The following is a 27,141-nucleotide window of genomic DNA, read 5'->3' on the forward strand; positions in this document are numbered from 1 at the left end:
TCTAGATACTGAAAAACATTTTAGAAGGCAGAGATCCATTGTCACATGTCAGCGGTAATGATGATAGAGAGGACTATTATGATCCAGACAGTAATAGGCCTAAACTTTTAACTCAATCTGAATTAAAAGATTTAATAAGAGATCTATGCTTTTCAAAGGCTTCTGTCAGAGGTTTTAGGGTCAGGATTAAAGGAAAAGCAGTTTTTGTATACTTCCGAGATATCGTTTTCATAGCACCGCTATCAAGAAAAAGGATTTGTGCCTTTTTTTCCTCAAGAGGGTGACCTAGTTTTTCGTCACACTATTCCTGGATTGATGGAAAACTTCAATATCATGTAAAAACCGGAAGATTAGAGAATCTTCATTGATTCATGTAAAACAGTTGTAGTCACCCTTTTTATACCTATCGCCCACTTTGTAGGCAGTAAAATTTCTATACCGCCCACCTGTTCACAGTAACTTTATATAATGGAACTGCAAAGAAGTTTTTAAGGGGTGGTTTAGTAAAAAATACATAAAGTTAAGTTTAGCAATGTATTAATACTATAATTTACAGTGTTAAACTTCTAATAGACGGGTAATTCATTAACAAACAACAAAGCCGTATAAATATATGGAATCAGGAGAACACTGCGCGAAGGGGAAATGTCAAGTTGAAAACTAAACTTTAAGGTGTGTGTGTATATATATCTATCTATACATCCAGTGCATGTTTCGATCTTCTTTGATCATTACGGACAAGAACCTCCACCACCCACCGTGAAAACTTGGATCGCTCACTATTCGGCGGTAGGGATCAGGCTCACTATTCCTGATTTAAAAGGAGCCTAAAAGCAGCCTTTCTTCATTAAAGCAACCAATATGCTTCTGTACCTGTCAGATATTCACATCATTTGTAAGAATGTTATAAAAATCTCAAATTGGTCCTCAGCAAGCTTGGTTACTCCGATCGTAACTGAACGGTTTGCGATGATTTTAAAGTAATTTCTATGTTACTAGACCAACAGAGCGGCTACACAAATGCAGAGAGAGAGGGGGGGGTTCCCATACTTCTTTTGAGAATGGGATAGTCGTTGCCAAAAACAATATTATATTAAAAAAGAATGTCCACTAAGAAAGGGCCTTATTCGTGAAGATAAGAATGTTCAGAAGAAGATTTTAGTGAATCGTAAAAAGATGTTATTCATTTCTCATCAAATTGGGTCTCATGACACTACTTGCAAAGCATTACCTAAAGAAGGAGAGCACTTTTGATATCTTTGTGAATAGTTTCTGGTTTTAATGAAGGCAAAGTTTAAGGAAGGTGTATTTGTTGGGTCCAAAGGTGTATAAGAAAACTTTGAGTCAAAAATGGAAAATTTTAAAAGAAACCTGGAAGTCTTTTAAGCCTGTGGTAACCAGCTTTCTTTGATGCTGATTTAGTGGAGAATTGAAAATAATTTGGCTGAAACGTGAGTGTAAAAGCTCATTTCCTTCATTCACACCCTGAGTATTTTCCTGGAAATTTTGGAGCTGTGAGTGAGAAGCAAGAAAATGTTTCATCAAGAGATGAAAGAAATGGAACGAAAATATCAAGGGTGATGGAACGTTAACATGATGGCAGACTATTGTTGGATGTTAAGAAGACAAAATTCTCATATTCACAACAGTAAAAGTACAAAAAGAAATTCTGATTGAAAGCGACGATGCTTCTACAAAGATTTATAATCATGTAATATACTTTTGTCACTCCTTTGTTAGTTTAGTAAATATTTTTGTATTTTTTATGTCGCTAACAATAGTAAAATTAAAATAAGCATGTATAAAAATTATATTTTAGTTAATTTTCCTTAAAAGTCTAATCTTATTTTGCAGACAAATCTTATGTGACAGAAAGAAGAAACAAATGTCACTTTTGAAATCAGCACCAAAAACTACATAAAACCACTTAACTAAACTAATACAATTTTTTTTTTTTTTTTTTTTTTTTTTTTTGTAGAGAGTTGATATAGAAGAATGTTTTAAATATGTAGTTCTGAATAGGAACGTTTAAATAGGTTTTTAGGTAAGATTTGAGAGCATAGTAAACACAAATGACATAAGTCATTATTTAAAAAAGAAATGACATTTGTTTTACAAAAAAATTAACATGATAAAGGTGTTAATCATTAAGGCACTTTTTTATTTTACAGCAGAAGATGCGAAATGCCCTCGCCATGACTCGAATTCCAGAACATCCGACTGCTACCTGGACGCGCATTTCAGTTGCAACACAAAGGCAAGGGAGAAAAACCTTACGCAGTTAGTTTCGAGGATTAAGAAGTCTCGAAAAGAAGTTATCATTGGATGAAATCACATAGAAATATGTTTCGTGGAGAACGTTTTAAAGAAACAAGTTCATATTCATATTAAACACAGGAAAATTTACAAAATTCCGACAACCACCCTAATCTAACTCAGCTACAATTTAACTGACAGCTAAATAAGAAAAGAGCTACGCATGGTTCACTGCTATTACTCACACATTTGGCTATACTTGATACCGCCCACCAGCGGCCGAGCGGTAAAGGTCGCTGAACGCTGGTAGTTCGGTCCGAGGTTCGAATCCAGCGAACGGGCTGGCTGCATGGGCGTTTTTGTGGTTTTCCCCATTTTTTTTGTTTTTGTGGTTGTATACGAGCAAGTTTCCCTTATAAAGTCCTCCACGAAGGCATCCCTTCCCTTAGGCAGATAGCCCTCGAGGCTTTGCCATAATCACACACATAATTATACTTGATATCAATTAAAGAAACAACTATAAAATAGAATAAACTTTATTTCTGACTTTAAAAGCTCAGGTAATTATAAAATACAGGGATATATAAAAATGAACATGATCTAAAAAGAGACATGAATCCCTAAAATCTTTGAAGTTTTGAAAAGCTGCTTTATGGTGATGAGATAGAAGTTATTCAAAGTTATGGAAATTATTGTTTTCTCCACCGGCTATTGGTTCAGTTTACTGAAATATTTGTTTCCTTATTTTCTGAGTTCACATTTATTCTGAGTTCACATTTCTGAGTTAAAACACACTGAGAATAAAAATGGATATGAAGCATATATCTCTTCCATTTGACAACACCTCATAATATAGCTGTGTAAAATCAAGCTTTTCACCGGGCAGAATACTAAGGCAAAGAATGAATTAGCAGTCTTCAGAACATAGATTCATATCTTCATATAAAATCGTAAATGTTCGTTATGAATATTATTACTGTAGTTCCACTGTAACTTGCCAATTCAATGGAGATGCTGTTCAGACAGTTTCATAGTTTATATAAACTATTTCTGTATCACCAAATCTTCTTCCTTCGGTACTTTAGGCTCAGATTTGTTTTTAATACTAAATCCGCACTGAGACGTAGTTTTCATTTTAGTTACCAAGGTATAAAAGCAGTCTTTTCTCGATATAAGAGTTTGTTTTCTGGATACAGTCACCTTACTCCATTAACTTCTTGGCACCATAGAAAACTTCAAACTGTTCCTTCATACCCATGTGAAAACTGTCATATTTCCTGTTTTGTAATCCTCTGAAACAGACAAAATGTATAAATGAATGAAACATAAACATAAGAATAAAGAAAATATTTTTTAATTTAATTAATTTCCTGTTTTAATTATAAGAAATGATTTAGAAAAATTGCACAACTATCATCATCATCATTATTGTTATTTTATGTGCTTAGAAATCTTCAAATACAGTATACCCTCACGATAATTGAACCCGAGATATTTCGGTTGCCTCTTAGATGCAATGACCAACAAAGATGGAATGTCATAAAATTCTAAATGCAGTTTCAATAACTTTCAAACTGTTTCAGAAAATGATCAAATGGAGAGAAAAGAAGAAAATGTAAAATTTTACTGAAAATAACAGCACCTTAAACAGAAGGGCACAGAATTTATATTTTTTGTTACATATTTAATTCATTTAAAATCAATTAAATTCATTTAAAACCGACAGAATAATAAAGTGTTTGAAAAAATTACTCTATAAAAATGATTTTTCATTCTTCTTATAAATGGAACATCTTATATACTTTTCATTATTATTTAAAAAACATTTTCTTATCACATTTTTTGTAAGAATTGGTGAATATTTAATTCCTATTTCAGCAGTGGATGAAACTTGTATCTTGAAGCATAATTCCAGAAATCTGGGCTTTTCCAGAAATCTGGGCCTGATTTTTAATTTCCAGAAATCAGGGCTGGTTTCAAAAATTGGGATAGCTGTTCCTACAAATTTGTAGAGCCATTAGGATTTTTCAATCAGGAAACACGAAAAATGAGCAATGTCCTCCCCGGGACTCGAATCTGGACCTCTCGAATACGCACCGAGTGTGCTACCGTTACATCACGAAGGCATGCAGAAAGTATAGGGAGAAGATACCTTTTAAAATCCCTTTAAATTACCCCTTTTAAAGAGCTACTGGGAATATTTTATTTATCCTTTATTTTATTTTTAAAATACCTCTTTTAAAGAGCGACTGAGGATTAGAGGACCCAGTCGCCAAGTAAGTCCTGGTGTTTAAGAATCATCATCTACCACCTTTTAGTTCGGGCGCCATTGTAGGGTCATTAGGCTATTTTGATGCGGGAGACGTGAAAAATGAGCAATGCCTTCGCCGAGACATTAACCTGGACCTCTCGAATACGCGCCGAGTGTGTTTCCAGTTACACAACGAAGGCACACGAAAAGGAGGGAGAAAATTGTTGAAATTGAAAGTTGTATGTAGATTATTACAAGCTTTGCTTAAACGTTTTTTATATTTTTATTTATACAAAGTATTTTTTTATTCCTAAAAAGAAGCAAACTCTTTTTCTTATATATAACTTTGAAAGAACACACTGAAAACCAAAAATGAATTTTTCTTCATGCATGATTTGTTTTAATATAACGCAGGTTTGATCGCTAAGATCATCAAAATAAAATCTACCTTAAAATGAAAAACATAAAAGTTTTCTATTTTTTATTCAACTCAATGAACAAAAATTCTTTTTTCTTTAAACTTAATTAGAAACATAAATAATGAATAGAATAACAAATCATGAATAAAAATTGTCATAAAATGTAGAGAACTTCATAAAATCTTATTAATACGAATATAGCTAAATCACGTTTTGTTCAGTTTTTGTAGTTACAATTCATTGTATAATTTTTTTTGGTATTAGTGATACATTATTATTTTATGTAGGAAAGCTAGTTAATTTATATATATTTAGATACCTAGTTTATGACACGTAAATGTATTAAAATGATTTAAAAATCAAATTAAAAATTTCTTAGAGATTCTGATATAACTTCTTTTAACACAACTTATTTCGTTTTCACGTTTAAATGTCTTTTTTTTTTTTTTTTCCAAGTTTCGTACATACCTTTTCTGTATAGTCATTCTGTAACGTAATCGGTCATTTGTTTTCGGGGGGGGGGTTCTTTTTGCGGTAATAATGGTAAGAAAACCAAAAATCGGACCAGTTTGTGGCTAACTTTCGAAGATTATTCATTGTTTGGCAACAAGCTTTCGAGTTGTCGTCGATGGAATTCGGTCGCTAGAATGTGGCTGACTTATAACTAACTGCTTTAATAATTATTTTTAATTTGAGCTACGTTATCGAATTATTATTAGATGTTTATGTATGGATATTTAAATATTATATGCATACAATTTGATTTGTATAAAGTGGGAGTAGTTGAATTTGTTAAAGTTATATCAAAAACGAAACTTTTCATTTGTATATTGGCACCATTTGATAAACGGCCAGTAAACACTTGGTTTTGCAATGTGGTATTTGAGAGAACGTTTTTCCTTGCATCCCTAAACAAAAGCAAGAAACGGAATGTACTTCTTCTGACTGCTGGTATGAGAATCCTAGTATAACTAATCTTCTGAAATAAATATTATAAAAACTCTGTAACGGATTCAGAATATAAAACCCAGTTAAGTTATCAAGATTTGTAACACTGATTCCATTCTTCTCAGTTTATATGATTACGATTATAATATAGCCCTGGAACTATGTTTTATAAAAAAGAAGTCTATGAGTCAACCGGGAGCCATTTTTTTTATGACTTTAGAATGCAAGGGCTGCAACCATAAACACAGTTAAACTATTTGGTAGAACAAAAAGTTTAAGATTTCTCAATATTTTTCATTTTTAGAAAAGAAATTTGATCCTATTGTGCCTCGAGATTTCTCAAAAACGTTTTCGATAATATTTTATACAATCAATTAGTATTTAGTTTTTTTGTAAGCTGATAAACCAAAAGTCAAAAAAAAATTTTTTTTTTTTCTGTTTGCTGCACTTTTTCGATTTTTATTGAACAAGTATTATATTTCATATTTATTTATATAAAAATAAAAAGAATTCGAAAAGCTTCGGATTTCATTCACGGCACCATACCTCCTTTTCCATTACACATTATCTTTTTATTAAGGAAAACGTTGTACTAAATATTTTATAGTATTTATTTAAATGAAAATAACTATGAAAATAATTGTTTTATTTTCAACTGATGTTACTATATGTTGTAAGTTATATACTTTTTTACTTATTCTGTAAGCTATTTTTTTTTATTTATTTCAATAAAAATATTTGATGTAGATACCACATGACTTCCTTGTACGGCTTATTAAATTATACACATTTTTTTTTGCTGCGCTTAATTTAAACTTATTTCTTGAAATTTCATTAGAGATATATTTCTCACTCCATCAATTCAGTTCTCACTTCCCGGCAACACTAAATAAAAACTAAAAACACCTTCACTAAAAATTACAAATATAGAAAGACCTAAAACACCAATTACAGTTAAAAAAAACAATTTTTACAACTGAAATTAGAGTTTCTACACAAAAAGCAGTAGTTCTGCTAATGGGCAGGAAGACAGCATTTTCGGCATATAAAACTGAAAGCTAACTCTTGGACCCGCTGTGCAATAAGACACTGAAGTTGGTGCACCAAATGATTTAATTCACTATTCTACTATAAGTTTCAAATGTAAACGAATGGGAACCTCGTTAGGCCTAGCGCCATTTAAACTTTTAAACTGTTGATAATTCTATAGCTATTGTCTGCAGAATAACTAAAGGCACAAAAACCTTAACCGGAGCATCACAAGAATAACATAATTCAACCACTGTTAAAAAAAAAAAATGAATGCAAAATTTACCAATACTATATAAGAATAAAGGAATTGAGCTCACCAAGCAGAGTAACATAGTGGATATGGTTAGGTTATTTAATTACGGCAAAGCCTCGAGGGCTATCTGCCTAAGGGAAGGGATGCCTTCGTGGAGGACTTTCTAAGGGAAACTGGCTTGTATAAACGTTACACATGGGAAAAACCACGAAAACGCCCATGCAGCCTGCCCGTTCGCGGGATTCGAACCTCGGACCGAGCTACCAGTGTTCAGCGACTTTACCGCTCGGCCGCTGGTGGACCCCAAAGTGTATATATATATATATATACTAAACATATAAACACCCACATATATATGTGCTTATAAGATTAGTGTGGCTGATTGCGATGAAAAGGGGAGGTACATGTTATAGCAGTCCCATATACAGAATCTCTATGTTCTACCGCTAGTCGTTTTTGAGTTATGCGAGATACATACGTACGTACGTACAGATGTCACGAAAAATTTCTCTTTTGAATCCATTTTAAATCCATTTTACAATCCCTTTTGAGAAAAGAGTCCTTTATTCTGTCTGTATATGCAGATGTCATGCGAAAAAGTCATTCTAATAGATTCGAGATCGTTCAAAATGTGTATTATCGTTGAAATATGCTACACGAAATTTTTTGCCTTTACAATACTTCCTTTACTGTGTACAAATAAGTGAAAAATCAGTACCTTTCCGTTTCATTTAAATAAAAAGAACAAAAAGCAAGCACATAAAGGTTTAAAAAAAAAAAAAAAAACCTGATTTAGAAATTTAATAATTTTGTTTGGTTTAAATTTTAGGTAATAAATAAAAATTACATATTTCTAATGCAAAATGTTTCATATGAAGAGATAAATTATGACATTATCTATTTCATTTAAATTAATTCAGATTAAGGAATAATTTTTAGTAATAAGTTTTGGTTTATCTGCAGAGGCTTGAACAATTTTATTGGTTTTTTTTTTTAATTAATGTAAAAATATTTGAGGTATTGTAGAAATCGTCGGCTTATCGAAAAATTCTGCAGGGAACTTAATTGTTTTCCCGTAAACTATTTTTGCAATAGAATATCCAGAATATTCTTTCAAGTGTTGCCCTAAATTCTATCTTCGTTCAGTGCTGCTCTAAGATCTATTCCAGCAATCTTTTGATTGCTGGAATGGATTCAGATCACATAATAGAAATGACATTTGATAACAACTTTTAAAGTTCGATGAAATCTCTGAATTTTGCTCTTGCACTAAGTAGATCAGAAATAAACTGCACTCCGCGATCCATAATAATTTGGTAAGGACCTTCAAAAGAACAAGCCAGCTTTCATAAAAAGATTTTGCAACGGTTTTTGCTGTTACGTCATGTAAAGGAATGGCTTCTATCCAACCAATATAGTGATCAATTGAGCAAGTCAAACAATTCATACAATTATCAGATGCTGAATAGGGATCTATGAAGTCAATGTGAACTATGATAATATGTTCATAAGGCTGATGATAAGTTTCGAATTCAGACTTTACATGTAGTGAAACTTTATTTATTTATTTATTTATTTATTTTTTTTTGACAACCAATGCAAACGCAACTTCATATTTGTATATCTTTTTTGACATTTGGCCAGGTAAATTTGCATGTCATTTCTTTAACAGTCTATTTTATTCCTCGATGAGCGAGACAATATATTTGTTGAAATATATCCACTCTAAATTGTTTGTGTATAAATGGTATAATGCTAGAAGAAGACGTATCACACCGCATACTTTTACCGGATGGAACTAAGTAACTTTTGGAAATTTAATGTTTTGTTCTGAGTTTGAAAATTTTGTTATTTTTTATCATAGACTTGGTTATCTGCAGTTTTATCATAATAAATGAGGGAAATCAATATATGTACTATTCTTGATAACTGATCTGCAACAATGTTTTCACTTCCACTAATATAGTATATATTAGTAGAAAATTGAAATACTTATTGCAGCTGTCGCATTTGTCTCGATGATGCATTTTGATGTCTTGATGATGATGATTTTATATAAAAGCAAATACTAGTGGTTTATGGTCCTAAAAATTCTGAAATCGCGATCTTTTAACGTATATTTAAGATGTTTACTCGCAAGATATACTCCTAATAACTAGCAGTCGTAAGTACTGTAAATTTTCTGACTGTCATTTAATTTTTTTTGAATAAAACGCTGCAGGTTACCATGCTTCATTTTCAAACTGTTAGAGGACTGCACCAATAGCCCAATCAAATGCATCCGTGCACAGTGATAAAGGCAAATCCGAATTGAGATTAGTTGAAAAGAGCTACATTTACCAAACCCTGTTCCCATTTTTCAAAGCCTAATATTTTCATCGATCCATTTAATTTTTAGTCCATAAGGGCAATTTGCCCAGAAGGACTATTAATTTTGTTTTGGCATTTTGCGGTGATTCACTTTTCAAATTGTTGCCACCAAATATTAGAGCTCTGTATTATATTTAAAGAAATTAAATAATGAAGAATCTGCATAACTGTCTGTATGTTTCTCGCATTGTGATCAAAAAACGGCACCTAGAGCCATCAAATTTTGAATAATGTACGTTTCCACCCGAATATGGGCCTCTGGAAGCCCAAATTTGGAATTTGTTTAATTATCGATTTTATATTTTGTATATAGCGAATTTTTGATTAACAAACTGAAAGATTTCAAAGCGAGCAATAGCAACATTATACGGGAAAACATTTTTATCTCAAGCGCACGAGACTGTGTACCATACTAAAGATATGTTATTTTAAAATTATTTTGCGGTATTTCTGCTGAACTGAATTTTATGGTTTAAGAGCGAAGAACATGATATTTAATAAATAAAGGTAATACGCAGAACGTTAAAAAAACGCCCCTTTGAGCGTAATATAAAATATGAATTATATATATATATTTTCTTCTGTCCTATTTCTTAGAATCCTTTAGATATTCATGAAATACTGCTTGCGTGTCAGCAGCATCTTTCCAATACAGTTGTTAAAAAGCAAGCGTCCTTAGAAGCGTCCGCAGGTCATGGGTATTCTTTGGTAACTGATAGTTCAACATTGCTTCTACGTTTTCAGTTGGAGGAGGACCTCCTTCCGGCATTATAAGATATCCTAAAAATTCCAATTTATCAACACTCATGATCGACGTAGATATGTTAATTCTCAAGCTGTACTTATCTAATCTGTTGGAAAGAAGTTTCAGGTGATGTCGGTGTTCTTCTGAAGAAGACGTAATTAATATGTCATCTAGATATGGAAGAGTAAGTCCAAACCTTAATACTTCATAGAAAATCTACGAGAGGTAGCTCGTGCATTTCGCAATCCAAAGCTCATTAGCTCTTAAATCATAAAATGCAGTCAGGCTGTTATCACGGCGGTTTCCTGTTTATCCTCTGCGTCTATAGGAATTCTGAAATCTGCTTTGTTAGATCAATTAAAAAAAAAAAAAAAACTTTCTTACTTTTTAAAGTGTAGTTTAAATCATTAATTCTAGGAATGGGATTTCTGTCAAAAATAGTGATATCATTAATTCTCCTATAGTCTTCGGAGGGGCGAAAGAGTCTTCACAGGGGATTTTTAGAGACTAAGTGCACAGGCCTAGTCCATGGAGCTGTAGAATGTCTTATATTATACTAACACATACCATTGTTTTGCAATCTTTAATTTTTTTAGATATTTAATCAAGTAAAGATAAAGGTGTTAACCTTAAAGCGGCGCCTCAGATGCTTTACATTTTTTTTAAAGTTGAATTGAGCTTGCACGATACTCCCTCCTCATTTTTAAGATTGTTTCCTAAAGTGTTTTCCAAAGGTACTTTCTGATAGGTTGCAAGATGGATAAACTCTTAACCAACAGTTTAACCATTTTGAATAGTTGAAGATTTATCATTTTCAGAGACGTTGAAATTTTAAAGCGTAACATTTCTAACTAACTTATTAGCAGAAGGATATTGATACTACTGGTTGTTAATTTCATTTTAGAGATAAAAGTACGTAAACAAGGAATCTCAATCTGGGGAGGATTCGAATAAAGCTGTATTAATTTCGAGGGTGATCAAATGCAAAGCCTTATCTATAAACAAAAAAAATGCTAACTAAAACAAATTAAGGTCTTTTTTTTTTTTTTTTTTTTTTTTTTTTTCCCGAGTTTTAAATTCTACATTTTTGAGTTTTTTTCCTATTAATAGTACTGACGCTTTTTATTTATCTTCATTCTTATTTTCACTTTCTTTTTGTTCCTGTGTGCTATTTGAAGCGCTTATAAATGCGGCCATCTCATTTACATTTATTTACTCAGTAATTTTTATTTCAAAGATTAAAATTTTTTCTTGCATTCGCTAACATTTCTAGCATTTCACTAACATTTTTTTTACCTTTTGTTATCTTCTTATGAATAAAGAGTGAAATAAAATTATAAAAAGGGCATTTTGGAAACTAAAGTAAAAAAAAAAAAAAGCTTATCTTAGAAAAAATATTGCAAAATTTTGCTTTTTTTAATTAAGCGAATTCTTTTTAAAATATCTTGGAAATATTTACTTACGCTATACTGGTTATGATGGTGGCGCCATCTATCAGCTGTTTTGAAAAGTAATACTGGATAGCATGAGCTATATGTATGCCAGACGGTAAATGCAATTTTGAAATAATGCATAACAATTTGAATAAGAAAGTTTTGAAATGCGTATGTTATGAGTATACATTTAAAGCATTTTGAAATGCACTTAAAGTAAAATTTGATATCTTGCAACGTATAATGGCTTCTTAAGCACTGATTCTTAGAAATCAGTTTTTTAACTGAAAGATAATATGTTTAATGACTTACACTGAGTGGTTTAAAGACCTTTCTGCAGTAGATAACGGTGTATAATTTCATACTTGCTAAGGATTACTGATGGATGATAAGAGGAACTTTATTTTACAATGACAGACATTAAACTAGTTAATGGATTTTTATTGCGGAGAAAAGTACAATTAGCATATGCCGGTATTTGAATTATCTTCATCTTTAAAAGTCCATTTTAGGTAATACCTTGTTAGAATTTCACCTTTCCCTAAATAACTATTTACTGATATTTTTTGATAAAATTAGCTTACGTTTATTTTTAATTTAGTTGCTTTTAAACATGAAAAATACTTTTATTATTTGAGTTCGTTCAAAATTATTAAATATTAATTACAGCACAGAAACTGTTCTGAAGAAAAATAACTTAATTATTTTAACATTAATTCCATTTTACTTATATTATTTAACAGTAAATATAAATTGATTTCTCACTTTTATAATGTGCGCTATACTTTAAAATTAATTTATTCTTGATTGTCGATTATACGTTGATTGATTTCTCCTGAATACGTTTATGTAGGCTCTCGTTTCATTGCTTTCCGGTTCCTTTTGTTACATGTGAAATTGTCTAAAGATTTTTAATTAAGTTTTCAAATTCCTAAGAAAGTGAATAATAATTGTATTTTCGTAATAGACACAATAAAACTCCCGTATGTAAAAATATGTAAATATTTTATATTATTTTTATCGAAAATAATATAGCTGAATTTATATATATATATATATATATCACAAAAATTTTCTGTTTAAAAGCATAGTTATTAAAAGTATTTTCGCGCAATAGACTGCTGAAAATTAATCAATATAGAGAAAAAAAAATAAGAAATTTAGAACCTATTTTACACAAAATCTCCAAAAAAGTGAAATTTAATACCAATAAATTAAAAAAATATCCTATAAATATAAAAATAAGAATTGAAGAAATGTGAAATTAAAACCTAAAAATTACTAAAATATGTACCCAAATCAGAAAAATAAAGAACAGGAATTCAATTAAATCTGATACAACGTTATCAAGAGGAGAATACATCATATTCAGTTACAATCTCCCTTCTACTTGAAAACATTTGGGTTTCTGTATTCAAATCAGCTGATGAACTAAATTTTTTTTTTTTTTAATGAAAACAGTTCATCCGAAAATTTTTAAGATACGAAAAAATATTTGATAAAAGAAGGAAAGATACACTTTCCAAAAATTGACATAGCCTATAAATAATTTATCTTTTAATTATACAGAAGTATCACTCATTAGAAAATATTTACCTTGCTCAGGGCAGAGTTTCAAGCAAACAATTTAGTAGCTTCTCGCAAAAATGCATCGATTTTTATGTTTTAGTTTCATGTACTATACCTTGCTCAGGGCAGAGTTTCAAGCAAACAATTTCCTGTCTAATGACTTTAGTATTACCATACATTAAGAGAATGGAATTAATTATGAGAACAGGTTTAACAAAAGTGAACGACAGGACTATAAAAGCGTACTATTATTCTAAAACTGTTCAATAATTCTGGAAATGAAACAGGAGTTAGACGACATAAGTTTTGGTGAATGAAGAGTAAAAATATAAATTGGACAATCTTCACCATTGATGGACCAGTTTGCCATCTGGTAGAAACGGTATCTTTTCCATCACTGAGCGAAGACTTCCCGCTGTTACTTAAGACAAACTTTTTATGTGAATAAAATTGTTATACTTTTAAGAAGTGTCGCTACCTTCAGTATCATAGCAATGGATTGCAGCATGTATTGCATCGGTAATTTCAATAATTCAGCGAACCTAGTACGAGATTAAATATAGTTTCAAGAATCTGCTACACGACAAACGAAGCAAATATCCCAACCTTCTACAGTAAGACGAAAGCAGAGTACTTAAAATATTTTGACATTTGAATCATTTCAAATGTTTAAAGATTAAACTAAAGCAATTCTAAAAAGTTAAAAGACATTAAACCGTTTTTAGAAAATCTGCCTTTTAAATGAAGACTTTTTTTGTTGGCAAACATTGATGTTGAATGCAAATATGAACCTAAGTGTATGTTGATATTAATTTTGATCATTTGGCATTGGTTTTGATTCATACGCAGATTCTTCAAAGAAGATATATTTTCCATCTCAATTCAAATGGAATTTCTCAAATATTAATAAAGTAGTCTCTCTTTTGCAGAGTTTAGATAAAAACCTGAAACCTACAACTAATCCCGTCCGATAAGAATTATTACTTACTTAATTTAGAATCTGAATTTCTTTATATCAGGTTCGTAACATTTCTTGCTCTTTCAATTCGGAGACTACCATGCCATTTTCGAATTCCGCGATAAGAAATAAAGCATGGTTTCGACCTGATCCATCAATATAAAAATATATGTATATTCCGTTTGTTTGAATATTAAACACATAGTTGTCAGTTGGTCTTATTTTCCATTTATAGGAATAATATTAAAGTTTTGGGCCGTCAACCGACTTCTACCCTAGATTCGTGTCACATGTCTATGCACAAAAGGAACATCATACGTGTGTTCCCTTTCTTCGGGTCTCCACGTGCGGGAGTTTTCTTGTTGTTGTGGTTGCTGTTGCTGATTATGAATGGCATCTGGATCACAGTCCGCGGAGTACATGGAAATACGAGGAGTAACAGCGTAAGGTGCAGGGAAGTAGAGCTGCTCTCTGCTTTGCGATGCCCTGGCGTCTTGTCTTCCAGTCTTTTCCCACACTGTCATTGGAACCGTGTCCACAGGTTTGGAGATATCTCCCTCCTGGTGGGGTTCTTGAGGGAAAAAATAAAATGAGTCAGTGGATAAGAATGGCATGCCAAATAAAATTAATAGAATTCAAGGGGAGGGGCGGCGGGAACGTAAGGGTTCATTATAGTAGAAGTGCTTTGAGCAGTTTCTTTATGCAGGATCAACAAGAAAGAATGGCACAGTTTTAAAAGTTCATTACAATAAGGTTCAACTCTATTAGTGTCAGAGAATTCACGGTTATTATGATTGATGACGTAACCGCGCATAACAGAGGGTGGTACGCATATTTCTATTAGAGGGCGGTACGCATATAAGTGCACATCTGAATCGCCACCGAGGCAGTGGCTTCTAGAGTGGACCAATGGGCTTTCAGTAATATTTTTGCTATTTCACATGACTTTCGCCGCACAGATGGTTGAAAATGTTTTGTCACGCAATTTCCTGTACAAAATAATTAAAGTATCGTGGTTTTCTTGTGAAAAGTTTCAGTGCGAAGTGAGATCAAAAAGAAGCATAATTATACATATAAATAGTAGAAGTCTTGGTATTTTTTATTGCAATCTATATGAAAATAATGTTCTATAATAATAGCCAATACTCAGTTTTATTCAAAGTGAACATTTTAAATTTGCATTTCTGCACATTTAGTGTAAAATTTTAATTAATAACTGTTCAAGTGCATTTCCAGTATAAGTGCATTGCCTGTACAAGAAATACTCTTCAAACATAATGAATTTATCGTATTCACAACGAATATATTCAGTTTATTCATAAATAACTTTTAACGTTAACAATAAGAATAATCAGATCATTCATAATACATATTTTGAATTTTAAACTTTCTAAATTAAAGGAATGCAAACATTGAGATAAGAAAATACTAGATTCATTGTAACATTTCTAAGTATTAGCATCTCAATTAAAAAAATATACACTAGAATTCTGTAAATCCACAGGTGTTAGTAAATACATATTATTCGAGACTAATTGTAGCTTGAATTATTTTCTCGATGTAAAGAGCGATAATATACGAGGAACATTAATCCGAATATTAGTGTGTGGTAAGTTTCGCGAAAGTGAAATGCTGACGATTAAATAAACTTAAAGCACTACGAGATTTTCTACTAAAATGGAAGCAGCATTTATACTCTGTACATAACTGCGAAACAAATGCAAAACAGAACGTAAACAACAACATGTGCTCTTATGCACACTTTTAAAGATTCAACTTCACAACAGCAGTAGAAGCTCATTGGTCCAATTTTTGAACCTTTCCCTCAGTGGCGATACTGATGTGCACTTGCGAATTATGCGAGCGGTAAATAGAGTATGCGGCAGTGAACAGAGAGAAAGGTGCCGGGTCGTCACCTTCATTTTTCGATGGTTATGCGGCACATAGCTGACACTGTCGAACCAAAGAACTTTTCAAAGAAGGTTACCATTCAAATTCTTTGGTAGACCCGACAGCCTTTCGGCTAAGAAGCTAGTTCGAAATCTGCTGCTATGCCGATGTCCGTTCTATGATAGTGTTTGTCCTATGATGGTGTAAATCCTATGCAGATACCATAAAAATAATAATTTAATAAAAATCTTGATTATGTGCACTTGCTAATTAAAATCCTTGGCTACATTATGAGATAAATATTGCCCTGCGTATCATTCCTACATTAATAAATTATCATAATAAATGAAAAATAATTAACACCTTTTAGAATATATAATAAATTTTAACAAGAAATATGTTTTAATAACTGGTACATAACTAAAACCACTCATATATTAACACTTGACCAATTTCTTTGAACGTGGTCGCTTTAGAGAACATAATTACAGATGATATTTAGTGCATACATTTACTTATTAGATGCATTGGAAATTATTAGTTATTAGTTATTAGATTATTACTTATTAAATGCACTGGTAAATATTAGAGACAGTCATTTACGAAATATGGTTGTCATGAAATTGTATTTTGAAATATTAACAGCATTTAGGAAAATTTATTTCACACACTTTTATATGAATAATTATGAATTACTTTTATGTATATGAATAATTATGAGATAAATAATTTTATACGAATAATTATGAAATTTAAAAATTAATTAAAAGATTATTTATTAAGAAATAAATATATTTAATATGAAAAAATATATTTAAAAATGTATGCTATATTGTATGTCATGTCTTAAATTAGCAAGCTATCAGTCTTAAATTAGCAAGGACAATTACAAGAAAACCAAGTATGATTTAAAACGTGAGTAAGATTAAAAATAATAAGCATGCTTGTTAATTTTCTTCGAAAATTTGCTAATTTTGTTTGACATTATGAAAGAGAATTAATTAAAAAAAAATTAGGGAACATTAATTTACATTTGGAAACTGCATCAACTAAGATTCAAGAGATTTTGGAACAATTCAAAGCGTTCTTACAACAACGAACATTTGGTATTTTCAAAACGAGAATGCTAATTATAGTAGAACTAACAATACCTACATTAAATCTTATTTACTTTAAGGAACTGGGTGAAAACAAAACAGGATTTTACATAATCTCGCAAATAGAACTGGAAATAGTAAACTTATTTTTATTCTAAGCGTCTTTAATGAGTATGGTAGCATATTTTGCTTTAAAATAATTCTATTCGTAAGAGATACGCATTAATTTAAATATGCTTTTAGGCTCCTTCTTAGCTATTGAAATATAAAGGCAGTGACTGTTTTTAAAGCAGTTTCCTAATACGAAATATAACCTAAAAGGTTAATCATGGAAATAATTAAAACGACGCGATGTGCATGTTACATGTATTCCCTCTGCTAATAGCATACAAGTATTCCAGTGCGTATTGCTAATCTGACGGATGACATGAATTTCTATAACCCTTGTAGTGCAAATATTCCAGGTCTACTGCATCTGCAAAAGTAGCTAAAGCTAATTTTTATACTATTTCGGGGCAATGTACATCTTACGCCATAAAACAAGCTTTAATATCTATCCATTAACAACAACGAAAATAATAATAAAGGTTTTATGTGACCATTACCATGCTAATCGCGGCTTTTCATTACTCTTGACGTCATTACCGTTATTGCGCCCTTATCTATTAAGTACAACTAAAAACACTCTCTGAGCAATTTATAATCCATCTGTATAATTAAAAATAGATTTGCCTTCCGACGTTCGTCTGTAACTCGAAAAGCGATTAGCTGTAATATATGACATTAGGCTCTTTAATGAAGGAAATCTTGAAGGAGATTTTTAAGTGCATCCATAAACTGGCATGTCGCATGAAATTAAAATTATGAATAAAAACATGATAGCGTTTCTTTAGATTCAATGCGTTTACTTGTGATGTATGATGATAACCTACGATGCAATTATTTTGTAATTTAATCAATTAATATAAGTAAATGAGTCAATGATTTTATTATCATTTCACTTAAGCCCATTTAAAAATTTATTGGAATTTATTGAAAAGAGTATGGGGATTTAATATTTGTAATTAAATTTTCGTAGCATACGTATTTAACACCGGTTGTAAAGTATGCCTATCATAACTTAAGAGCTCTGCAGACGTTCTTTCAGATTGCATTCAGGAATTTAATGGTCAGCGTTTCGCATTTTTTTTTTTTTTTTTTTTTTTTTTCAAATGGGAACTACTTTTATAAAATAGAATATTTCTTGGACCACCTTTCTCTTGATCGAAAGCAACTTTTTTAAAGTATGTTACTACCAACATACTTACATTTAAAAAATTAAAATTAATGGAAATTTATTTAATTTTTATATCAGTATTAAGTAATTAAGTTAAAGGAAGGACATTTGTATTCGTTTTTTAATAATTCTAGGCTATTTGAGTCTGGATAATCTTTATCCTATTAGATAAAAACTAAATAAATGATGGTATTCACATTAATGAGATAGATGAGCTTGCCGATTCCAGCATAGCTGTTCTGTGTTTGGATGTACGCTGGTAAGATGCACCTACAGTCATAGTGCTTTAAATCCCTCTCGTGTTGCTCAGATCGGAGTGGGAGGTCCTTAAATATGATATTCGATAATAAAATTTTAGCACTGGGTCAGTCCATAAGTTCGTGCGCATTTTTTTTGGTAATTTTTTAAATAATATAAAAATAATATAAATACACTTTAACGTTTTAATCAATTATATATTTTCCTCCATTATCTACAATGTGTCGCTATCTTATAGGCAGTTTTTTTTATGCCCTTGCTGTAAAAAAGCTCTGGTTTTGATGGAAAAAAAAAAAAAAAAAACTTGAAAGTTCATTGCATACATCTTGTTTAGAATTTAATTTTTTTTCCCAGCAAAAATTTTGTAAGGCACGAAATAAGTGAAAATCACTTGGGACAATATCTGGGGAGTAAGCAGGATGTGGCAAAAGCTGCCAATTAAATTCACTACACCACTTATTCCACTCACTTACACCACTTGTTCGAGCCGTATGCGATCTAGCATTATCATGATGAAACAACACTTTCTTGATATTTACCAATCGCGCACGTTTTTTGATCCATTCTGAGTTTAGACGGCAAAGTTGTTTACTATAAACTTGTGAATTAATCGTTTGATTTGGTTCTAACAGTTCAACACGTCCTGGACGGGGTTCATCATCAATGCTGCTTTTTTCAACTTTAAATTTGTTAAACTATTTTTGGGCAGTCCTTACACTAGTGTATTCACCATGTACACTATTAATTTTTATCGCTGCACACCTGGCACCGCTGCACACCAAACGAAAATAAAAAAATGTAGTACAGAACGTTTGTACTGATTATCTATATTCATCTTCTATCGGTACTAAAATGCGTTCGATATTTACGAAAGTTGGTGATGAACTGAATAACATGTTAGTCAAACGATGACAAGTTTCAACAGTTTCAAAATTGTATTGTTTTAGTAAATGCGTCATAGTGAATTCCACGCATACTCTTAGGTCTTATGGACTGTAGAAAATATCAGTTTTGAGAGGAAAAGTGATGGAGGCTTGCTATACATAATTTCCAAACTTTGAGATTTTCAGTTATGGTGTTTAGTTCAATTATAGTGTTTCATTCGTTACATAGTAGATTTAACTAATAAAGAAATCTTATATTTTGTATTTTTGGGGAAATCTAAGTGGAGCACAAAGGCAGGTTTCAACAGCCACAGATTAAAAAAAAGAAAAACAAAAACTTTTACTTTTAAAACATAAAATAGCTTTTAACGCGTTTGAGAATGTTAATGCCTTTGGCCCCCATCAACAGGAAGGCGAAAATGCCAGAGGATGAATAATGTGAAATAATGCGATCCTCTTGAACAAAGTATCTACTCAGATGGATTCCTTATCAGGCCGCATATCAATGAATCTTTCAATTTAATTGTTCATTGGGCTTTACAGCAGCTGAGATAAGTGACATTTAATTCTTTGTTTTCTAGGCTTCAAGTTTAATCTAACGGTATTTTTATTTATTCTATAAGGATAAATAGTTCCAGATTATTCAATCAATGTCGAGTTGCTATTGCTGACTTTTTTCCTTCCTAATTTGTTGCTTTTTTCAGAATTTTGGTATCAAGAAAGGATCTCTTCCATACGACGCAGATTACAATGTGGCTTACTTTGTAAATTCAGTTTATTTGCAGTATTTTCCGATGAGATTTTTGTGCATACTTAGAAAAGCGCTTTCCTGATTACATTCAGCTTTCTGTACTGACTGCTCCATGCATGACTGGTGTTTCCTGATTACAAGCGGCATAGTCACTCGCCTTCTTTCATATATGCTGATGCTTTAAAGATAATTAGGATACAACTTCTATGGGATAAACATTGATACCTATTTAGTGTTGTTTTTGAGTAATAAATTTTGCATTTTATTTAAAAGCAGTATTAAACGTCCACGATGAAACTTTACTAGTAAAACTTGTTGGTAATCAGTGTATTCTCTAAGTATTACTTCTAAAACTAATAATTAAAGCATAAATCACATAATCTGGTGCCCTGGTTCCAATACGTATTTTATTCTCTAGTATATTTTATAAAGAGGTAACAACTAGAGACATGCTAACATATGTAATAATCTACAAGCAGTCAAACTCCTACATCGCATATGTTTCATTTGAAAACAAATGCTAATTTTACAGACATCCTTTCATAATGCACGCTTCATTTAATTTATTAAAATGTTAAAAATATAAATCTCTAGTTCCTATAGGAATCCCACCTTACCTTCTGGGATTGTTCTGCGCTTTCGTATGAAGACAATGCAAGCCACTATTATTATGAGAGCGAGAACAATTGTTGTACAGGCTACAGGAATGATTATCTTCAATTTCTGAAAGAGTTCTTTGCTGCTGCCCATCATCGATATCAGAGGAGGAACTGTAGCTAAAAACAAACATATACTTTGTAGTATACATAGTCACTACTTGTACCATGATAAATTATAAATGACAACTCAAAGTAAAGAAATATATGTTAAAAGATGCTTAAATTAGTTTAAAGCAAGTATAGATTGAAAGTACAGAATTAACGTTGAAAGTTATATGCGGTTCTAAATATATAATATATAATAATAAAATTCGGTGAATGTGTTTATAAACGAAATATTCTCACCTAAATAAGAAAAAAAAATTTGCATTCTTCCAAACCAACGTTCGTAGTTTGTAATGATCTTTTGATCCGACAAAGTTCATTGCAAACTTTAAGATTATACTTTTCCTGAAAACTACGGGCAAATTTCTCTTTCGGTAGAGTATGAGAACCCTCGTCACATGGCTTTGAATGTTTGGAATATCCGAAAATCATTCTCTTTCAGCACTCGTTTAAGTTGACAAAAAAGAAGAAGTCTGCTGAAGTAACATCAGGTGAGTAAAAGAGGGCTACTACTTTATAGGATCTAAACTGATTCCAGAGTTTGGCAAATTGTGGCCGGTGGAAAAAACCAACTGCCCGTCTCGGCGTATATTGGACATACATAAAACACTGTTTGCTACAGATTTGCCAGAAAATCTTTGTATTATGGTAGCATTCATTGTTGCTCTTTCTAGCTAATATCTTCTTTTTTAGTGTTTTTGCCACTAGGAAATATTACGGGCCCACCGGTTTGAATTGTGTAGTCATTGGAACACCGTCCCTCCCGGAAACATTTAAACCATTCTTAAATCCATCCTTAAAAAAAGAGCTTCGTATCCATAAATTTGTTTCAGCTTGTTATGACTTTTTCCCGCATATTTACCATGCTTACAGAGCTTCCAGGCGACTGTAAACTAATCATTCAATGGTTCATTTTACAACTACTGCTAGAGTGTTACCAAGAAGAAAACATAACGCCTATTCCTATGCCAGGATTAGACATCTTCAAACAAGTTACAGAATAGCTCTTCGGCGCTTCATGTTCGTTCATTACTGCGTGTGTACATCGTATGATGTTATTCACCGAACTTTACTTTCATACATTTCATATAAATTATGTGAGGTTTTAAATTAAAATTTCTTCTAAGACCAGAAAACGAGTTTTTTTTTTTTTACTTCGCTTCCTTATAATTTTTTATGATAAAGCAATAACTGAATTGCAAACAGAGATAAACATAGCTTTCGATAGTTAAGAAATGAACTTTATCATTCTAAAGTTAAACATAAGTAAGTATTAAACTACATCCTGGTTCTTGTGCTTTCAAAGAACTCTCATCTTTGCACTTAACTAGAAGTATGAAACTCAAAAAGTACATAAAATAAATAAAATACAATTACGAGGTCTATTAAAGCTGCGTCTCATAGGTACAACTAAAATTCAAAAAAACTTGTCCGCTATTGTTTGATATTTAAAAGATTTGAATTTCTGAGACCATTTGCGAGGTGTTATAAATACAAATGTTTAAAACAGCTACAACAAATAGCTTCCATACTAATTGCAGCTGTATTAGACTGTTATCTCTAAGCATTAATCGCTTCAAAAAGTCACTCAACTAAACCAGATCGATACAATGGTGGACCACTTAAAAAATAAACTATTTTCGAATGCGTAGCCCAAGTTGTGAATCTGAACTAAAAGTTCAGTTCGCATTCTAGTGAAAACTAGCAGAAAAACTAGAAAGTACAGGATAGAATCAAGATAAAAATAACACATTAGCTGAAATAGAACTTGCATCTTAAGTGAAGATCACGTAACGAGTATAAATCACAACACGCTGCTGTTTTATGAAGTATTAAGACCTTCTTGAGCCTACCGCATAAATACCAGTTTTCAACATGGTAAAGTGCAGTCTCACACGGTTAACATCAGCAGAGAATACATAGAAGTAGTTCATGTTCCTTTTTTGGCAGGGAAGATTCCATAAACACTCTCTGATTTTGAATCGGTTAGACCAGGGATTTCCAAGCTTTTTGTCTCTAAAAGCACATTCTAGAATATCTGTTGGACGGCGGGCACCATTTACCTTTTCAAGGTGAATTTATAGTTGGATAGAGTTAATAATACATGCACATAAAAAAGCAATCAGTCGCATTTCGCTTTGGCTGGTATCTGTGTTGGACGCAATTTCTGTTGAAAATTTTCATTGTAGAACTTTATTGAAAACTAAAACATTTTTATTGTGATCGCACAGCGGCGGGCACACGTTAAACGATCGGCGGGCACGATCGTGCCCTTCGGCATAGTGTTGGGAATCCCTGGGTTAGACATATTGGAATCGGTTATATGCTTATGTCAGATATTGCTGGAATGAAGATTAGATCTTAATCAGCACCACATGTTAGATATAATTTCTCGGCGCATATTTCTAGAACTTCACATCCTACTCGGTATCACATGATATTGTAGTCATATGACCCACTGAGGCATGTGAATTACTCATTGCAAGTGGGCAGTAGTTTGATAGTTGAAAATTATTTGTTCATTACCTACACATATGAATGTTTCTAAATTTCGATCCGCGTTTAATATTTTATCAAAGCAGTGGCATTTTCTGTGCAGAGTAGTGTATTTGTTGCATGAGACGATGTCTGTTATTCTCTTAGCGCTAGATAGGTAAGCCGATAATATAACTTTCGAAGATCACGCGTCAGTTGACAACAATCAGAAAGTTTGCAAACAGCAAAATAATGAAAAAATTGTTAAAGTTATGATAGTTGGAACTAAATTTTAATTCCGGCCAATGGGCTAGCTGCAGAGGCGTTTGTACGGTTTCATCTTATGTTGAACGTGAATGACAGCTAGGTTCCATTAGAAAATTATCCATAAAGGCATCCCTTCCATTAGGGGAATAGCGCTTTGTGCTTTGCAGTAACCTATTTAAAACAAACTCAGGCAGTCGGCCTGAGTCGGCTATTTGAAACAAACGTTAGCAGTCGGCAAAAAAAAGCCAGTTGTTAATCTACTTTCATTCATATCTCGTCCTAATCAAACGAAGACTATAGTGTTTATTACAAACCTTAGAATACGAGATGTATGACTACCATTGTATAAAAAATTACTGAAATGTCTAAAATTAATAGGAGCCAACAAAAATTGTTCATCAGCGGCTTTTTGCAGAAATGTATGCACATATATATAGTTCTTTGCGAATACGGTGTAGAGACTTCAATTTTTTACTTATTTTTCACTTTTTCTTTTGATTCAGTTGCTGTTCTCAGATTCATTTCTTTTCTTTAGTATTTCAAATTTCATTTTCACAAACACTTTCGATATTTCGGACAGTTTTCAATTCAATTTAAAATTATAGGAATCCGAATTATGTTAAAATATTTTTAAATAAATTTTGTGTTAATATAATTGTGGTAGTATACAGTGAATTAAAATATATTGTCGAAATATTTGGTACTCTTCTGCTTTCGGCACTGGATTCAGGAATGTATGTACATGTATATGCACATGTGTACCTGTCTACGTACATATATGTGTATATACACGCACATACATACCCACATACAATCTGATCCACTGAGATCAATAGATAATGAAAATAATTTGGAGAATTTTGTGGATGACTTTGAAAGGTTGATTGTCCAGAGGGCTAAGAGGTACCTGACTATACGTGGAAATAAGGTCAAGAAAAACTATTGGTGGAATACGAGTTTGCAAAAAATGAAGCGACGGGCGAGAGCATTGAGAAAGAGTTTTCAGTTCAGAGATATTGATGAAGAAATAAGAAATAAGAGAAAAGTTTTATATAAAAGAGAGATGGCACTTTATAGAAAGCAGATTAAGAAGAGTAAATATGAGAATAAAATTAAACATTTTTTGGAAAATAAGGTATATCATGACTGTTACTTTCGTTTTGCCCAGGGAAAGCGTCGGCTACCACAGATAATAAGTAGAGTTCAGGAGGGTGAACATAAGGAATACACTGAGGTGATTGAGGAATATTTTAATAAGAATTTTGACTGTGGTGAGTTTGAGGATGGTATTATTGATCATGAATTGTTAAAATTTTCAAATTGTTGTGCTGATGATCTGCCTTTTACTTCTAATGAGATCGGATATGTAATTAATAAACTAAGAAATAAAAGTGCTCCTGGACTGGACAACATTTCTGCAGTGGTTGTGAAGTGCCTTTATAAGTATTATGAAGAGTTTTTTTGTTTTATTATATAATACATGTTTCCGCTTGTTAGTTTTTCCGAGGGCGTGGAAAATATCAAGAATTATATTTATACCGAAAAATGAACATGCGGTTAGACCAATTTGCTTGTTAAAATTTTTTAGTAAGGTCCTGGATAGACTTCTCACCAATAGATTGTATTATTTTTTCTACAGAGAAAATTTTATTTCGGATAGACAGTTTGGCTTTGTCGCAGGCAGATCAACCAATGATGCTTTATATAAATTGATCAATATTATTTCTGAGAAAAAAAGAGATTATCATGTAACTGTTGTCTCATTTGATATTTCAAAGGCCTTTGATTCCATTATATGGTCATCGCTGCTCTCCACCCTCGTGAATTTTAAGATTCCTTGCAATATATTAAAAATTTTTTGTAGCTACTTTCACAATACGAAGGTTGTTTATTCATATGGTGGGGATTCTGCAGTGGTTAAATCAGTTTATAAAGGTTGCCCACAGCGATCCTCGAGTGCTCCGCTGCTCTGGGGTGCAGTAATTTACAACTTGCTGAATACGAGTCTTCCCGAGGGCGTTGAAATCATCTGTTATGCAGATGACATACTTTGTGTGGTTTACGATGTGTCTCTTGAAAAATTAGAAAAAAGATTTACATTGGTGTGTGATATCCTTGAGAGATGGGCTATAACAGAAAGACTCATCTTCAACTTACAAAAGACATCTTTTTTGTTTTTCCCAAATGGGGGAAGAAAGACTAGACCTCCCAGATTACGATTCCAGGGAACATTATTAAAAAGAGTCGAACAACTCAAATACTTGGGATTCATTATAGATGATAAACTGAATTTCGAGTCACACTTCAAGGAAATTCAAAGGAGAACAGATTCAATACTCTTATTTAAAAGAGAAATTTTCCAGCGGGTGTCATCGACTTTAAAAGTATTATTAGAACTATTTATAGAGTAGTTGTTGTTCCTATTGTGTTATACGGAATTGGTTGTTGGGGCTCCAGAGCGGCTGAGTTGTTGAGAATCAGGAATAAGTTATTGACGATTCAGCGGCCCTGGCTGCTGTCACTGGCTAGGTGTTTTAGGACAACTCCAACTGAAAGTGCCTGTGTATTGGCCGGCACGCCGCCCCTCTCGATTTTTTATAAGTTCTTTTATGATAAATTTTTGTAATCTACATGTAAGAGAGATTTTATGTATTATGGTGATTATTTAGCTTGTACTGCATTTTATAATGTTAATCCTTACTGCATACACCCAGCCAAGAGAATGAGCATTTAATTATGAAATGAACTTTGATTGTTTTGGTGAACTTGATATTTTCACTGATGGTTCTAGGTTTGGGGAAAGTGTTGGCCTATCTTTTGTTGTTTACTATTATGGTATAGAAATTGATTATTCAAAGATAAAGTTAGAAAAATTTAATTCTGTGTTTCAGGCTGAACTTGCTGCTATTTATTTCGCTATGAAATGGATTAAGAAAAACCTATCTAAGAGTTATAGTATTGCAGTTTATAGTGATTGTTTATCTGGATTACAAGCCTTGACAAGCTACGATTGTAATAACTCTTTAGTTATGGATATTAATGTTTATGTAAAGAAATTGAAGGTTTGCATAATATTAAATTTAAATGGGTTAAGTCCCATGTGGGTATTGAAGGTAACGAGAGGGTCGACGTGTTGGCCAAAGAGGGGACTTTGGATGTTTCCAGGAAGTGTTCCATTGTCCAGCCTTCAAGAAAAATGGTTATTACTAGAATCAAACAGTATTATATTGATTTGTGGTATGATA

The 27,141-nt window shown here is 32.1% G+C and overlaps 1 protein-coding gene across 2 annotated transcripts in view; it reads right to left on the reverse strand.

The window, feature by feature from the left end:
* Positions 1-2,776: 2,776 nt before the first annotated feature.
* Positions 2,777-27,141, reverse strand: part of LOC118194064 (cell adhesion molecule Dscam1-like) — a 572,732-nt gene continuing 548,367 nt past the window's right edge. Inside the window, exons 21-23 of one of the 2 annotated variants that reach the window (XR_015044453.1) lie at positions 21,008-21,166; positions 14,265-14,805; positions 2,777-3,548 (exon numbers count right to left, since the gene is read on the reverse strand). Coding sequence is in view for 1 of the 2 variants with exons in the window: in XM_085827755.1 (XP_085683881.1) it covers positions 3,458-3,548; positions 14,553-14,805; positions 21,008-21,166 (503 nt within the window). In the remaining variant the exon portion in view is untranslated. The remainder of the gene's footprint in view (positions 3,549-14,264; positions 14,806-21,007; positions 21,167-27,141) is intronic. The other variant, XM_085827755.1, reaches the window with a different exon arrangement.

The sequence above is a fragment of the Stegodyphus dumicola genome, chromosome 12 (assembly GCF_044657685.1).
Source record: "Stegodyphus dumicola isolate Sdum_Otavi_A_Nest chromosome 12, ASM4465768v1".
NCBI lineage: Eukaryota > Metazoa > Arthropoda > Arachnida > Araneae > Eresidae > Stegodyphus > Stegodyphus dumicola.